At 38.4% G+C, this 16,393-nt stretch overlaps 1 protein-coding gene across 1 annotated transcript in view; it reads right to left on the minus strand.

Moving 5' to 3' along the window:
* Positions 1-16,393, minus strand: part of TRDN (triadin) — a 236,761-nt gene that overhangs the window by 158,146 nt on the left and 62,222 nt on the right. Inside the window, exons 7-11 of the mRNA XM_075749995.1 lie at positions 9,722-9,781; positions 6,965-7,024; positions 5,510-5,569; positions 2,856-2,915; positions 214-408 (exon numbers count right to left, since the gene is read on the minus strand). Of these exons, the coding sequence (XP_075606110.1) occupies positions 214-408; positions 2,856-2,915; positions 5,510-5,569; positions 6,965-7,024; positions 9,722-9,781 (435 nt within the window). The remainder of the gene's footprint in view (positions 1-213; positions 409-2,855; positions 2,916-5,509; positions 5,570-6,964; positions 7,025-9,721; positions 9,782-16,393) is intronic.

Below are 16,393 nucleotides of genomic sequence, written 5' to 3' on the forward strand. Positions count from 1 at the left end.
AAAAAGTTAGAATATTCTGATTATTTAGATTAAACTTATGTTAGTCTTGATAGGCTCCTTCTAGCGGTCTGAGATTCATCTGGAATTTATTTGTACTGCACTTTTCTTTTTCATGTGTGGACTTTGGTCCTTGCCAGCTTTAACTCCATTCCTTCTGCTTCTTCCCTACTACCTTTTTAAGATCTTCATCTGTTTCCTCCTGGTTTTGTTTACCTTTCTTTTCCGATTTAGTTACAGTCTGAAGAGCTTTCTCCTCCTTAACTTTCGGTTTGGCCTTTATTAGCCCAACTTCTGTTGTTTTAGTCTCTGCCTGCTTGAGCTTCCCAGTCATCTTTGCTTCTCCTTTTCCATCCTTCACTTCCTTTTTAACTTTTGCTTCTGCTTTAGTGCTCTTTACTTTCTTCTCCTCTGCAGGTAATAAAGAAAAATAAAGAATGATACTCAATACAATTTATTTTGTCTTCTGCTATTACTAATGAGTATTTCTTCATCATTAACACCTTGCTTAGAGCTGATGAAAGCTATAATTCCCCAAAACCAGACAGACTTAGACAGAAATATAAGATGCAAGCATGTTTTGTCTACAGTCCTGTACCAAGTGTTTGGCTGATACTAAGGATAGTAGGCTATGGCAAATAATACTCAATATTTGAAATAATAATATGTTAGATTTATGGTATGAACTATGGAGATAAATGTTGGTCATGAAGCAAAAAAATGTGGAAGGTACTTCCAGGCTAAATCTGAGTAACTTTAGACTTCAGAGCTAAGCTCTGTTGTAAGCTACACTGATTTAAAGCGTGGCTATTTGTAAGGGTCACTTTTATGCACTGATTCTAGATCTCTGCCCCAAAAGTCTTGAGTTTTTGAGTCTCCCTCTACATCAATTCCCTGGGCTGAAAGACTAGTCTGAGACAGGCCAATTCATGACATGCCCTGCAGCAGAGTGAGAAGGCTTCCAAGCAGAATTAGTGATTTGTAAATATCAGTAGCTGAAGCTACACAGAGGGTGGTGAGACCAAGAGTATTCCTTCTGCTAGTATAAATCAGAGGCTTTTTCTCATCCGAGACATGGGTGCTGACAACACGTGTGTTTCTAGTTCACTTCAGCGGAAAATCTAATAGTAGATTAAACTGCCACCAAATATGGTTTGAACTAACCTATTTAGTGGGATATTCACACTTCTGTGTTTCTTCACAGCTCTGAAGGTCTCCATACCTGAGGCAAAACTTGAATGCTACAAGATCCATGTCTTCTGTAAGACTCTGGACTTCTATTTCTATTGAGCCACTGAGATGACTAAACTGATTTTAGCAATACATAAACTGAATAGTTCTACCTTTTCTAAACCAGAATACGGATATTTTTATAAGGGACAATTCCTACTTTCAAACAAAGTCATGGCATGACCAAATATATTGCTTGCTTGTGAAGAAAGACTTTCCCTAACCAGTTATAGTGGAAATAAATATATATGTCAGATCACTCCAAGATAGGCTTACTTCTTTTTCAGGGAAACGGTGGTTCATACCTTAAATTTTCATCTTTGAAATTTCAGCATATTTTAAAAGCGATCTTGCATAGAACTAATCCCTGGATGTTCTAAAGATATCTTAATTTGAATTTGATTTTAATTTCATTATAGTGTCATATAGCTGATTTTTCATATGCTTTATATTCTCTGCTCCAATAAAATAAAGTTTATGAATTTTAATGTAAATTCTGGTAAGAAATGTGTGTTGGTTTTGCGTGGCAAGGTTTTGGTAGCGGGGGGGCTACAGGGGTGGCTTCTGTGAGAAGCTGCTAGAAGCTTCCCCTGTGTCTGATAGAGCCAATGCCAGCCGGCTCCAAGACGGACCCGCCGCTGGCCAAGGCCAAGCCAATCAGCGCCTCTGTGATAACATATTTAAGAAAGAGAAAAACAGTTAGAGAGAGCTTTTGCAGCCAGAGAGAGGAGTGAGAAGATGTAAGAACATCTGCAGACACCAAGGTCAGTGAAGAAGGAGGGGGAGGAGGTGCTCCAGGCGCCGGAGCAAGATCCCCCTGCAGCCCGTGGTGAAGACCATGGTGAAGCAGGCTGTTCCCCTGCAGCCCATGGAGGGAGGATGAGGGGGTGTAGAGATTCCACCTGCAGCCCGTGGAGGACCCCACGCCGGAGCAGGTGGAGACACCTGAAGGAGGCTGTGACCCCGTGGGAAGCCCGCGCTGGAGCAAGCTCCTGGCAGGACCTGTGGAGCCGTGGAGAGAGGAGCCCACGCCAGAGCAGGTTTGCTGACAGGACTTGTGACCCCGTGGGGGACCCACGCTAGAGCAGTTTGCTCCTGAAGGTCTGCACCCCGTGGAGGAGACTCACGTTGGAGAAGGCCGTGAAGGACTGTCTCCCGTGAGAGGGACTCCATGCTGGAGCAGGGGAATGATGAGAGGAGTCCTCCCCTGAGGATGACGAAGCGGCAGAAACACCGCATGATGAACTGACCGTAACCCCCACTCCCCGTCCCCCTGTGCCGCTGAGGGGGGCGGAGGTTGAAGCCGGGAGTGAAGTTGAGCCCGGGAAGATGGCAGGGGTGGGGGGAGGTGTTTTTAAGATTTGGTTTTATTTCTCATTCCTCTACTCTGTTTTGCCTAGTAATAAATAAGATGAATTCCCTCTCTAAGTTCGGTCTGTTTTGCTCATGATGATAATTAGAGAATGATCTCTCCCTGTCCTTATCTCGACCCGTAAGTTTTTTTTTCATTGTACCTTTTCTCCCCTGTCTAATGAAAGAGGGGAGTGATAGAGCGGCTCTGGTGGGCACCTGGCCCTCAGCCAGGGTCAACCCACCACAAAATGTCATATAAATAAATAAATACATACCTTTGGGAGGAGGTTTCTTTTCAGCTTTTTCATGCCTTTCAGGTTTCTCTTTTTGAATTACTAGAAATGAGTACAATTGCATATTAGGAAAAAAATGACAAAGAATGAGAAAATACTGCTAAACCACAGTAACATCCCTGGAAGTTTCATGTTTCTTCACAACTCCTGTTTTTCGGTTTGCAAAAATCTTGCTTCTTTTTCTCAGGTTCACACACTGGGTTAAAAAGCTTCAAAACATCTGTTGAGACTCACCTAAGACAAGGCAGTCACACAGATCTGAAGCTTTGTAGGGAATGTATATACTACATATTCCAGATGACACAAACTTGCTCTGCTCAAGCTCTGAACAGACATGGGCCTGATCTTGTGCTCCAGCCAGCAGGAAGTCATGCGACTACATTCGTCTTACAGGAAAGGGTTTTTCTTAGCTTGGGCTCACTGTCATACAAACACAGCCACAAGCCTGATGCTCACTTCAGAGCCCAGCTTGGGTGAGTTCATGTCTGCACAGGATACACTGCGTAAACACACACACTGCTATGTCCCAGAAAGGCTATCCAAATTTTATGGAGAGACTTCTACCTTTTCTCTCTTGGTTGCCATCCAGACACATTGCTGAAACAAAACAGCCTTGAGAGTTAATTACACCTCTTTCAAGTGATAACTACATAACAGCAACATTCTCTCTAACTGAATTCCAGAGTGCAATTGCTGCCTGTATGAACCATGATTGTTATGTAGACTTTTTTCTTTTTCTTTTTCTTTCTTTCTTTTTTTTTTTTTTTTTAAGATAGCTATTTCTTAGATGATGTGTCTAAATAGCATTCATATCACTGAAGCTTTCTGGAGCCTTTAACAGGGGCTTAAGAAGTACCCTATGTCTTTTCATTGAGGGTAGTGGAAATCTCCTGACTGTGGGGGAAGTAGCCACCTGATTTTCAGTACTCCTGTTCCCTGAAGTTAGCCTGGACCTGAGCATCCTCATTTCCTAGGGACTGCAAGTGGTTGAAATGGCCCCTCAGCACTGCTGGTAGCTGATCCAGTCTAGAACAGACCCCAGACAAAAAGAAGGCGAGCCCAGCAATGGATAGCTCAGCACACTGCCGGCAGAAACGTGCCTTAGGGAGCGCAGAAGGCAACGAGTGCCCTACTGCACTGGCTCTACCCATAGGGACTCACATGGCATGGGAAGTCTTCAAGAAAGGGTAACATGTCCATATGTCATATTGTAGCAGCAAATTTCCCTAGCTACAAAGTGGCCAAATTCTTCATAAAATTTTCCAGCCAGTGACTGGAGTCGTGGCTGCTATTAAACACATTAAAGCTCTAAGTGATTATTTGGTTAGCTAGCAGAAGATAAATGGGTAAACAGACTGGCTGCTCATTAGGAATATCTATCTCAGTGATTCTTGGAAGTTGTTTGCTTTTCAAATCTACACAGACACCGTGGGCATTTATTTTCTCTGGATTACTTTAGTGTGATTTCACTTTATTAAAAAAAAACAGTTATACACTGAAAGTAGGAAAAATGACCGAATATCCCTTTTAAAGAGAGACTGGACAATGGCTGCCTTTCAAAGTCTTTTAGGGCTTGAAGTCTTCCTTCCACTTTTTCTCTTTTTTCACTCTTCGTGTTTTACATTTCTCCTTAGAGTAAGGTCAAGTCCAATAAAGACTGATTTGTACATTTGAATCTATATCGTCTGAACAGATTCAAATTAATTCCTCTGTCCCATCATTGTCAGATTAATCTGAATGCCATAACAGACTGACATTGAGATACATTGCATAGGGTTGGGGTTCTTTTGAGAGTTGACTGAGTAAAAGTAAGAAGAGACACAGGCTGAGACCAGCCCAACTTCATTATAGAAATATTTGGATTTCAAAAAGCAATGCATGAAAAAAAAAAAAAAAAGAAAACTTCAGAGCAAAACCATTCAAATGCCAAGCAATAATAAATGTTAGTCTTTAAAAATAGCATAACAGGGCAAGCTGATTGGATTTTTAAATCCCCCTGTCCAAGTCATGGCTAAAAATGGAATTATCAGTCAGAAGAATACGGAAAATCATCTCTCATACACGATATTGCTTCAGAATATATATGATAATTAGTAGATATGTAAATCTTAACCACAGACACTTCTGCCACGGAAGAAAGTACAAATCATGTATTGAAATGAACATGTTATTGCAAAAAAGTGAAGGCAAGAAAATGAAAATCTATTTTTGGTTATGATAGAAGACCCAGACTGAGAGTTAGTAAACACTCTCGCTTTAGGTCTGCACTAGATATTGAAAACTGATACACAAGAGAAAGCCTTTTTTGCAGGCAAATTACTGAATCCCATTGTGGACGAAAACACATCAAGGAATGCAAATATAACAGTCATAGGCTTATTTCTTTAGCTGCGTAAGAATGATTTATAATTACCTCTGTGCATCAAAACAAGAAAACTAAGCAAGAAATATGTGCTCAGCAAGATCCCACTCAGGGGCTCATCAAGACCTGCTCAAGCAAAAGTGCGAGTAGCCAGAAAATGTACAGTGTGGACTAGAAGAGCTTTATACTTTAAATATACTTCTTCACACTCTCCCAAACTATGTAAGCACTTAAAATCTAAAACTGTACAACATCTAATACTAATCTGCATTACCTTTAGGAGGTGATTTCTTTTCATGTTTTTCTGGCTTTTCAGGTTTCTCTTTGTGAGTAGCTAGAAATAAATAACAACATTAATGGTTATTAAAAAAGAGAAATGTTGCATTTTAAGTGAGAAAAAGAAGAAAAAAAGGAGAAGAAACAAAACTGGGCACCATGGCTATTCTTGCAAAGAACCAGAAAGATTGATTCAGCTGCTACTGTCTGCTGTTGATGCCAAAACACGTGATTTGAACTTTCAAAACCTCATCTACCATCCCTGAGGTCTCTGCCCTCAGTTGGGGGGAGGAATGGCCTTTCTGGCACAACTGTAATCGCATTAAAAAAGTTAGTCAAGAAGAGTCATGCTTATTTATGTTGTTTACTGGTTCATTTTGTTTGTTTTGTTTATACTGTCATTTATTGGTTTATTTTGGTTTATTGTTATTTTTGGTCTTTCTTGTTTATTACTTTGGTTCATTTCTGAAGGATTTTCTGAACTCCGCATAACAACTAACAGTTTTTCCAGCTATGAATGATTAAACACTATAATTAATTACAAATCTAATTGCAATGGCATTATAACTAATGCTCTTTGGGGCTTTTTGTTTGCTTTTAATTTCCACTTTACAAATTGAAATAAAGTACACTATAGTGACTAGATTTCTGGCTCAGGTTTCAGAATACACCTGAGTTCTGAAATAGTCACTGAGTGGTGGGTAGTCTGGAATATTCTCCTATGTGGGTTCTGATTTGTTAATTTTTTGCGATTAATGTTTACACAGTAACTTGTCTGTGGGTGTGCAGAACTGATATTTATATGTGTTCATGTCCCCTAAGGGACCCTACAGGGACCAGCGTGTGAAAACACTCAGCTGCCTTTTTGACTCTGGCATATGAATTTACGGTAAGAACACAAAAATGTATGCAAAAGCATTGCTATGTACTCTCCAGCCTTGTTTTGGTGTTTCAAAAGAAAGTAAGAATTGTGGAAGATAAAGCAGTGCTGGATACCTATTTATTGCAAGTAACTACTTAAAGAATTAGTCCTGCCCTGTGCAATGCCTATACAACAGCACTACTCAGTATTGCATTTAAAATATTTTATTTCACATGGCCTGCCTCATTACCTTTGTTTACAGGTTATCAGGCGTTTTTCCTGAATGACCACATTCTCTTAGCTACCATACTTACTTTGAGTGTTGGAAATACTCAGAGAATATACTAATCCAGAGTATAACATATTATCTCCCTTCCTCAGAAAACCCCAACAAAACAACAAACATGCAGAATGAATACAAAATGCTACTCAGTCTGTACGTCTGCAAACCTTTATATGATGTCATGATTTTTATTCATAAAGTTCTATAACACTTTTTCCAATCAAGGGGATACATAAATGGAAATTGAGTAGACAACTAGTTCTGGGGTACCTAAAAATGTAAAATAAGTTCTGACATTAAATCATTACCTGCATGCCTTTCCTTTTTTTCAGGTTTTTCTTGTCTTTCTGGTTTGTCTTTATGTGTCACTAAGAAAGAAGAAATTTGTTCATATATATATATACAAAACTGTGGAAAAACTTAAGAATCAGAAATAATTCTACCAAGATAAGTCTTAGGAGACAAAATGGCAAACTGTGAGTTACTCTTGCGCTATCCTGTGCATATCTGCACAGCATCCATCATATCACATGGGTGGGAGCAGACAACTCTGGCAAAGAGGTTACTGCTTACCATCCAAGCCGTGGTAACATGCCTCAGCCGTTTACTGCAGTAACACCATTGCTTGCAATTGTCTGTCCATTTTTCAAGAGAGGTTTTCAGAAAACTGTGAGGACTAAGGCAGAGCTCACAGTAAATGCTGCTGCCTGCACTGGAAAGAGGACGTCACCTGGACCACCCCACACTCTGTCAGGCAGAGGTTTGTAAAAACCCTGGAATCAGTCCTGGATCATAAGAGCATCACATGCACAAATGACACATCTGTCACTTGCCAGCTGGCTTGAAACGGATAACCAGTAATGGATAGGGAGAGCTAGTAATGGATACAGATAGCTAGTAATGGACACTAGCTGAGATCAGTCCCTGGCAATGATGATCTCAGAGCCATAATTAGATGCCCAGTATGTGCAAAGTAAAAACTAACACTATGACAGTGGGAACTGTATTATGCTATCCACTCATTCACATAACATTTTCCACTCACTTTTCTAAGGATTTTACACAATAATTTTCCAGACAATGGGAAATAAACATGTGTATTTTAGAGCACTTCAAAAAAATCAGCTGTGAAACTGCAAGCTAGCTTTAACTCCAACTCCTGTGGAGATTTCATCCCAGTATAGTAAAACTCCCTTTGTCAAACATTATAAAATAAGTTCTTTTACAGTCCAATGAATTTCATATCTAACTGGAAGCAAGAGAAGAAGGGTAGGGAATATTCAGGCTCTCACATTTTTTTAGCAATATAGTGATGAAATACGTGAGAATGAGTTCCTAACGTAGCTGATTGAGTCACTTCAAAGTGACTGAGACACTTCTAATCATTCTCTGTGTCATTAGGTAACTTTCCTAAGCTTCATCACAGAAGTTGATTAGAAATTAGAATAAGATGTTATTTACTCTCTCCATTATCTAAATCTCAAAAAGGGAATGTATTTAAAGTAGAAAACAAGCAGTTAAAATACAGGGCTGCAGTGAAACTTTAGAGTCTCCCAGTCACACTACAATGAAATAGGTCATCACACATATCCATAGTTTTAAAATATAATGTACAGTCCGAAAGCAATGTTTCTTAGTACTGCGAATACAGAGAATCTCTATATGCAGTAGTGTTTTAGTTGCAATTGTAGCAATACTACACTAAAAAACCCTAATACACTCACTATTAGATAAAATACAGTTAGGCAGATAGATTATTAGTAGGAGTTATGACAAGTTAAGGCAGTATAATAATTCTTATTCTTCTTCATTTGTTATCTGAGATTGGCTGGGGCCATTTTTCCTGTTCTAAAAAACTTTTAAAAACATTAAATATTGTTCTTCTATCAAATCAAATTGAAGAGTTTCCCGAGTTTTCCACAAAATAACAGGAGACATTTAATAACAAATTTATGTTTTAATACGGGACATTCTAGTCTTTGCTCTGTCATTTTTCAAAATCTCAGAAAAAAATTCTTTTCTAACCACAATTCCATTTTCTATTGATAAATATTCATTCTAACAGAAACCTGAACTTACGTGCCTGCCATTAACTTCTAGAGTCAGTCTTGCTAACTCAATGTATTTTGAATTATTTATATAAAATGGAAAAGCTGCAATCAGAGACCATTAGAAAGGCCTAATCAAGCACAGATTTCAGGAAGGTGCACATTCACTTGGGTTGTGAGACTCATGTCCTTGGTCTGAAATAAATCAGTCATGGCTGGATATTGGGTCTTCTCTTTTTTTGGGTGATTTATTATGACTGTTGGCCTATTTGCTCTTCCAGAATCGGTTTCTTCCTCCAGCCTGAGACTTCATTAATCACATTTTTATGTAAAGGACATGTTCTCAGAAGGCTTAAAGTGTTTTGGCAAGTAGGTATGTTCCAACAAAATTCCAGTTTGCCAAAAAATCCCTCACATGAGTCAAATTAGATGGTGGCTCTTGGAGCCCAGAGCTAACTCATGAGTCGTGGGTGGAGAGGAAGCAGTATCATGATTCTCACTCCTACAACAGGTGGATCTGTAATTTGTTGTTGGCATACACCAACAGCAAATTAGTAAATCCTCTCTAACACACTCTCCCCAACGTCCCAGAAATAAGTCTGGGGAAATTTTTTTTCTAAGGCAGGTCTCTGAAGCAGAACGTCTCCAGGGACCATGCCCTGTATGTTATAATTTACTCATTACATTTTGCTCAGAGGTATTCCCAAAGACAAATATTATGGTTGAATTTATTGAAGAAGAATAAAAAAGGCACCTATTTATGCTCTGGGCAACTTTTACATAAGTTAATAATACAGTAAAAAATTATTCATTAGTCTCAATATAAATTTAGCCTTTCTGAACAGTGATGAATTCAAAATGCTTTTAAAATCCTCATTGTCCTCCCAGCTGGCTTTCACAACACCTCCTCCATCCTTAAACATAATTGGGATTTACAAGAAGGTCTAAGAGTCAATAGATTAGGCTGTTTTGAATCACTAGTAAAAAGGCAAAGAAAATCAAATGCTGAATACATACACTTTAGAGGTTCCTTCCTCTCAATTTTTTCTTGTTTTTCAGGTTTGTCTCTGTGAATTACTAGAAATAATAAAGAAAAACAAAAACAAAACACAGTAAATCTTTAATCTGGAGATATTATGTACACTTATTATTTCACCAAAGTTATCGAGGAAAAATATTTGTAAAATCAAATAACAGATTTCAGCTCTGAGCCACAGGTACTAGATGATGTATAGACCTTCTTAATGTCAATATTTAATTCCAAGTCCAAGAGAAATATTTTTTCTTGAATAAGTCTTCAGATGTTAGACTATTTTTGCAAAATAAGTGATTATTCAGCAAGCTAAATCTAATCTGTGGGATCTCTTTTGGTCCCATTACACACACTCAGACTCTAAGATTTCTAACAGAGGAAATTTCAGTCCTTGACAGCATTGCTTTCTATTCTTAACAAAAACCAGCTAGCATATTGCTTTCCATGTTCTTTTTTCTTTATTTTTAGCTGTTATTTCAGCCACGAGATGGATTAACAAGAAAACATCTCTTTTAATCAGCAGCTGTTCCAAACACAACCAACTACATGTCCTGCTAGAAACAGGCAAACACGAAAGGAAAGCTGGGGAGGGACTGTTTATCAGGGAGGGTAGTGACAGGACAAGGGGTAATGGGTTTAAGCCGAAGGAGGGTCGATTTAGATTAGATGTTAGGAAGAAATTCTTCCCTGTGAGGGTGGTGAGGCACTGGAACAGGTTGCCCAGAGAGGTTGTGGAGGCCCCCTCCCTGGAAGTGTTTAAGGCCAGGTTGGATGGGGCTTTGGGCAACCTGGTCTAGCGGAGGGTGTCCCTGCCCACAGCAGGGGGGTTGGAACTAGATGGTCTTTGAGGTCCCTTCCAACCCAAACCATTCTGTGATTCTATGATTCTATTAATCCTTATGAACTCTATTGTCCACCCAACTTTCAGACCATATTTTTGGACATGGTTGTCTTCCACATCCTAATGATTAGGTAGACAAAAAGTTTCCTTGTCAACCTCTACTACTAAAAGATTTGCGATTTTAGTGAAAAAATATTTTCTTTGCAATACTTAAGTTTCTGTCATCAAGTAAACCACAGAAAATACAACTTTAATTAGAAGACAACTGTGAGCTTTATGCACAAGCATAGTAATGTTTTTGGACACATTCATTTCACCAGCTTTGCAGCAAATGTCATTTCACAGAGGTGCAAGCATTTTTTTGTTGGTTAAATATTTCCTCATTAAAAAATAGGTTCATGTCTTTAAGAAAAGTCATTCCAAACATTCAGTAATTTCATTATGTCTTGCATGTGTTTGCATAATCCAAATACATTTCCAGTCATAACAGGTAAATTATTGTTGATAACAATTAGCATCACAGTGGAAAGAGATTGAAGGGAGATTTTTCAAAGCATTTAAGGAATGTGGACAGCCAATTTACACTAAAAAAAACAGGCTGTGAAGAATGCAGCAGCACCAGGGATGTTTTATTGAATGAACTACAGACTGTAACTCATTCAATTGCTTTAGGACATCTAGTAGTAAACCTCTCTCCCTATACTGTGTAGAACTTTTTGAATATTTTTGTAGAAACTGTAGCATGCTTTTATATCTTACATTTGTATTAGCAGGTGCTAGCTCTGTGCAAAATGCTTCGAGCCAGTGTGTTGTCAGTTTTGGACGGGGCAATAGCAGAGTTTTGCAAACAATAGCTCTGTGATGGTCAATGGCAGTGAAACACGAGCTTCTGCACATCAGACAAAAGCCCTGCTAGTCTCTATGCCAAAAAATATAGCTGAACTACGCAGAACAGACTGGCAATCAGAAAGCTTTTTTTTTTTAGCCACAGAACATCTTATTTGTGTAAGAGAGACTGCTGTGGTTTTTTGGTGGTTGGTTGGTTGGTTTGTTTGTTTGTTTTAATTTTTTCTATTTTCTCCATAGCATTTCTCTATTTCATGCTTTGGAAAAAAACAAAATAAAACAAAACAAAAAACCACCACACCCCAAAAAACCAAGCCTTGAACAACACTAACTGAACTGAGTGTCAGCAGACCTCACAGTATACAGAAAAATCTAATTTAAGGTTCCTTCCTATAATCAAAATGATGTAAAGGGCTAAAATGCAAGTAAATATTAACATTTGTGTGGACTCCAAGCTAAAAACATGGAGAAGGGATCAGATGGCTCCTTCTTGAGAAATAAAAGTAACTTGATGTAACTGGGCAGGAAGCCTGGAATGTGGATAAGCAGAGACCAGGCTGGCATAAGCATAAACTATTTTTCTCTTCCCAATGATAGGCTGAAGATGATCTCTGGTTAGTTCAAGAGCTCTATCTTGTGTGTTGATATCTCCATAGCCTCAGAGCTTGCTAATCTCAGATTGTAATGTTTACTATTACCTCTTATGGACACTGTCAGAGCTATGGCTTTTGGGTAGAACCTTATCCGGGAAGGGCAGGTGTTGTCAAAAATTAAAGGGTTCATGTTTCAGGGCTGTGATGACTGGCCATTTTTGACTGTTCAATCACAGTGCTAGCAGGGACAACAAAGTCCACTGAAGCTTTGTGTCTGACAAACTTAAATATGATTTTTCTTGTGCATATTAACTCTGTTTCCTCCCCCTGAAATGTTTTCAACTTCAGCTCTACATGTAGTCCTAAAAGCTCTGTCATAGAAAATACTTCACTGTCTACAGATCTTTTCCAGATTTAGTCACTTGGATATCTATTTCTTTGTAAAGGACTTAATACATGCCCTTTTTCAAGCCCACAATGCTTAGGTGCAAGCATTAGAGTTTAGAAATAAGCCAGGATGGCCATACTGCCATGTTTCTGTGAAACAAACTAGAGTTAATAAGGTTTTTTTTTTTTTTCATATAAAAAACAAAGAGAAAGCACATGAAAATGTTTTTAAGGCTGTGAAGTCAAGCATTCTTCAGCCGAAAAATGCTGAAACTAAAACTGCTCATTCAATTTTAATTCAACCATTTTATTTACTTTATGACACACTTTGTAAATATATAAGCTAAAATTTTCCCACAACTTAAAGAAATTTTCTTGGACTTGCAAATACCAAAAAAACCCCATAAGCTCAGAATGAACTGTTATTAGCATGGGAAAAAATATAACACCCCAACCTAATTTTCACTAACCTAGATTTTGGAAATTGCTGAAATATTTTTATATGACTTTGAATGAAAATTTAGCCTCAGGCAAAAAGATGAGCTTGAAAAATTTCATCCTCAATGACTGGAGTGTGGTAAATTTATAAATGATCTCAACCAGAAGTTTATAATGGAAAACGTTAAGGTAATTTACCAATATATTCCAAACTTAATCATATGAGGGTATTGCTACCTACTTCACATAAAATTAAAAGAAGAAGCATAGCATATATGTGAGAGATTTTTCCAAATTTCAGTCATCTAGTAGTGTATTTGATTTGCATCAAGTTGAAGACACAGTGAAGGGGGAAGTGATTTCGTTTTTCTTCATTAAAGTGTTTGAGACAGAGACATTCCACACCCCAAAAAAGCAAGTGCAAAAAAGAAGAGATGTAATAAGAAGACACTAATTCCATACCTAAGGGAAGTAAAAATAGTTTCCAGCTGAGTAAGTCTTAAGTCTGCTGCTTAGTATAAAGCTAGGTGATGAGTGCAATAAGCATGTAGCAGAGATTGCTTGCTCCAGCTAACTGACTAAGTGCTTGTCTACAGAGCAACACTCGGGAAAGTTAAGATAAATGAACTAATACAATGAAGTTAGAGTGCATTAGTCAGAGCGCATTCAATCTCTGTGTAGATGCTTTTATTCAGAAGTGAAGTAAGCTAGGATAGCTATAACTTAATTCTTCTTGAAGAAACACTCAACAAAAGAAAAAAAAAAAGGAAAGGACTTGATCCAGAGAGGGGCACAAGCTTCTGGGTCCAAACCAATAATCTAAGAAAATCCCAGCAATTAATGAATTGCAGAGGCACCTGCACTCATTGCAAACCACCTCAGTTACCTGTGATGGGGGAAGAGGCTTGCCTCTGAGTTTGCCCGGATCTTCCCAGCCAGCACCAGACACGCACATGCTGCTCACTGCAGCACCTAACCCTGTGTTGGATTTTAGCCCTCCAATACCACATGCAAATGCCTATATAAGAGCGAGACAATGTCTCACGCGTTACATGTTTGTACAATTTAAAATTAAACTGCAGCAGTCAGTGTTACATCCTTCTGAACTGAGATTCAGCTAAATAAATACTTGATAGCTGTGCCTGAGCCACTACAGCTACTTTGCTATCTGTACCATGTTACCTAGTTTAACATTAACGTAGGCACCTCTGGGTTATACCTCCAGAAATCAGAGTAGGCAGCCCCTGTGTTAAGCACAAATATGCCATTTAACTTGCTAACTTTGTTGAATTATGTAGGTTTCTAATATACTGTGGATTTGTATGGTCCAGCTCTATTTATCTAGTTAGCTGTCTCAACTACCCTGTCTCCCAGCTGCAAATTAAATTATGGGGATACGTTATATTTGTCTTTATAATCTCATAATTTATCCATACGTTAAAATACAGACATCTTTATTCTCTGATGTTTAATATTTGCATTATCAGTATGGCCCTATTAACAAGTCAATAGAGGTAGGAGGGACGGGCTAAGCACAGTAAATGAAATAGTTTTGAAGAGCCTAGGATCTATTTGTCAATTTGGGCTGCTTTCAGAGATACTTCCTGCAGAAAAGCAGAGAGGCTAGTGCTAATTCAGAGGCACGTGAGTATCTGTTCTAAATTCACTGTGATTCAGTGTATGGCTGTCAGAGGTAGCATTTCATCATCATATTATCTTCTTCCATCCCTCACTCCAACAGCAACGTATCAGTGAAGTGTATTTGGAAAAAGCCACACAGTAGATCAATCTTTTCCCATGCCTTCCCAATGTCTGTTGAAATAAGGGATATTTTCCAGAAATGCAGGTCAATTCATTTCACTGGTAATATCAGTTTTCCATAAAAATCAGAAAGGACCTTATCAGTCCATTTGGATTACCATTGGGCTTTCCACTAGACAGAAATTATATACTTATATCTGCTTTTATTTCAATATATTTTATTATTGTTCTTCCCCGTTGCCAAAGTACTGCATAGTTACCTCTTATTCATTAATAGTAATAACAATTATAACACATGCTTCTTCAAGTGTACGTCACCATGTGACAGACTCACGGGACAACTGCCCCAGGCTGTGCCAGCCCCATCCCTCAGCCTCTCCCCCCCAACTGGGACCATTGCAGTGGTCCCCCACGGGAGTCCCCCCAGGGCTTTCCTGAACTGGGAAGCCCAGAACTGGAGGCAGTATCTAGATGTGGTCTCACGAGAGCCGAGTACAGGGGAAAAATTTATCCCTTACCTCCACTGACTGGCTGAGCTCCTGCTCGTACAGTCCAGGGTGCCGTTGGCCCTTGCGCAAGTGCTGCAACATCAAATACCAAATTGGAAAGACCCTATTTTGTAGTGAATTTGTGTTTATGTGTACACATAATCATGAAATAATTTAATTTCAGTGCTCTAAAGCATGAGTAAATGCTTTGTTGGATCATTTCTCAGAGTATTTCTTCTTTTCAGGCTTAAATTGACTAAGTACAATAATTGAAATGGACTTTATTACTAGTAGTTTATCAAAATATTTAATTAAAAGCAAATTTTAGGGCACAAGTTTGCCTAGCTCTTAATAGTGTAAGAATCTTATAAATTCAGCTACTTCCATCTGGGATTTCCATTCATTGTATCTGTTCCTGATATTTTGATACAATCTTTTCAAAATGAGACTTACGGATGGAACTCCCTTGTAAATCTTTGGACTTGTATTCAGGGGGTTTGACTACTCAAAAATATACTTAACGTTATTTTTAAAACTCTAGCATTCTCATATTTTTGGGTTGAGGACTGAAATTTGTTTGGAATGTTTGCTTTTATTATAAACACTCATTTTACTTCTAGATTTTTCCTATTAAAAACAATACATGCTTCCTGGAGGTACTTTAGAAGGTAACAGTAAAACTCCCTAAAGATTCCTGCCTTTGTCATACTCTAGCTTGAGGCGAGACAGAATGTTTTCTTGTAATTGTTCCTCCTATGTACAAGATGCACTTTTGGGACTAAATATGAAAATGAAAAATAGAAAAAAAAATATTTGTCCTGTGCTTCAGTAATTGATTGTATAATTAAAGACTGCACTATCAGGCATATGCATAAAGGCATTTAACTAATGACACATGAATGCTTTTTTCCTCGCATCTTATAACTTCTCAGTAATCATTGTATTCTTCTATGTAAAGCAGTCCACTTCTGTATAGGTGAAATGGTACAGACGAGGCTCTCTTGGTCAAGGCTGCAACTTCATTTGTGTTTGTAGCGTACTGTGCTTGAAAAGACCTTAACAGGGATCCCTTGCTAATGGATCTGAGTTCATTATTGCCTGGTTAGCCCACTGATACCCTAAAAAATTCATTTTCATACATGATTTATTAAGTACTTGGGAAGCAGTTCTAGGCGCTCCAGATGACCCTGATTAGCACAGAACTGGAAAGCTAGCATAGAGGTGTAAAATGCTATAAAAATAAATAAAGAATATACAACAAAATGAATACGGTTCTGTGAGGGAAGGTGTATGTATATACAC

Source organism: Balearica regulorum, chromosome 3, assembly GCF_011004875.1.
Source record: "Balearica regulorum gibbericeps isolate bBalReg1 chromosome 3, bBalReg1.pri, whole genome shotgun sequence".
NCBI classification, from domain to species: Eukaryota; Metazoa; Chordata; class Aves; order Gruiformes; family Gruidae; genus Balearica; species Balearica regulorum.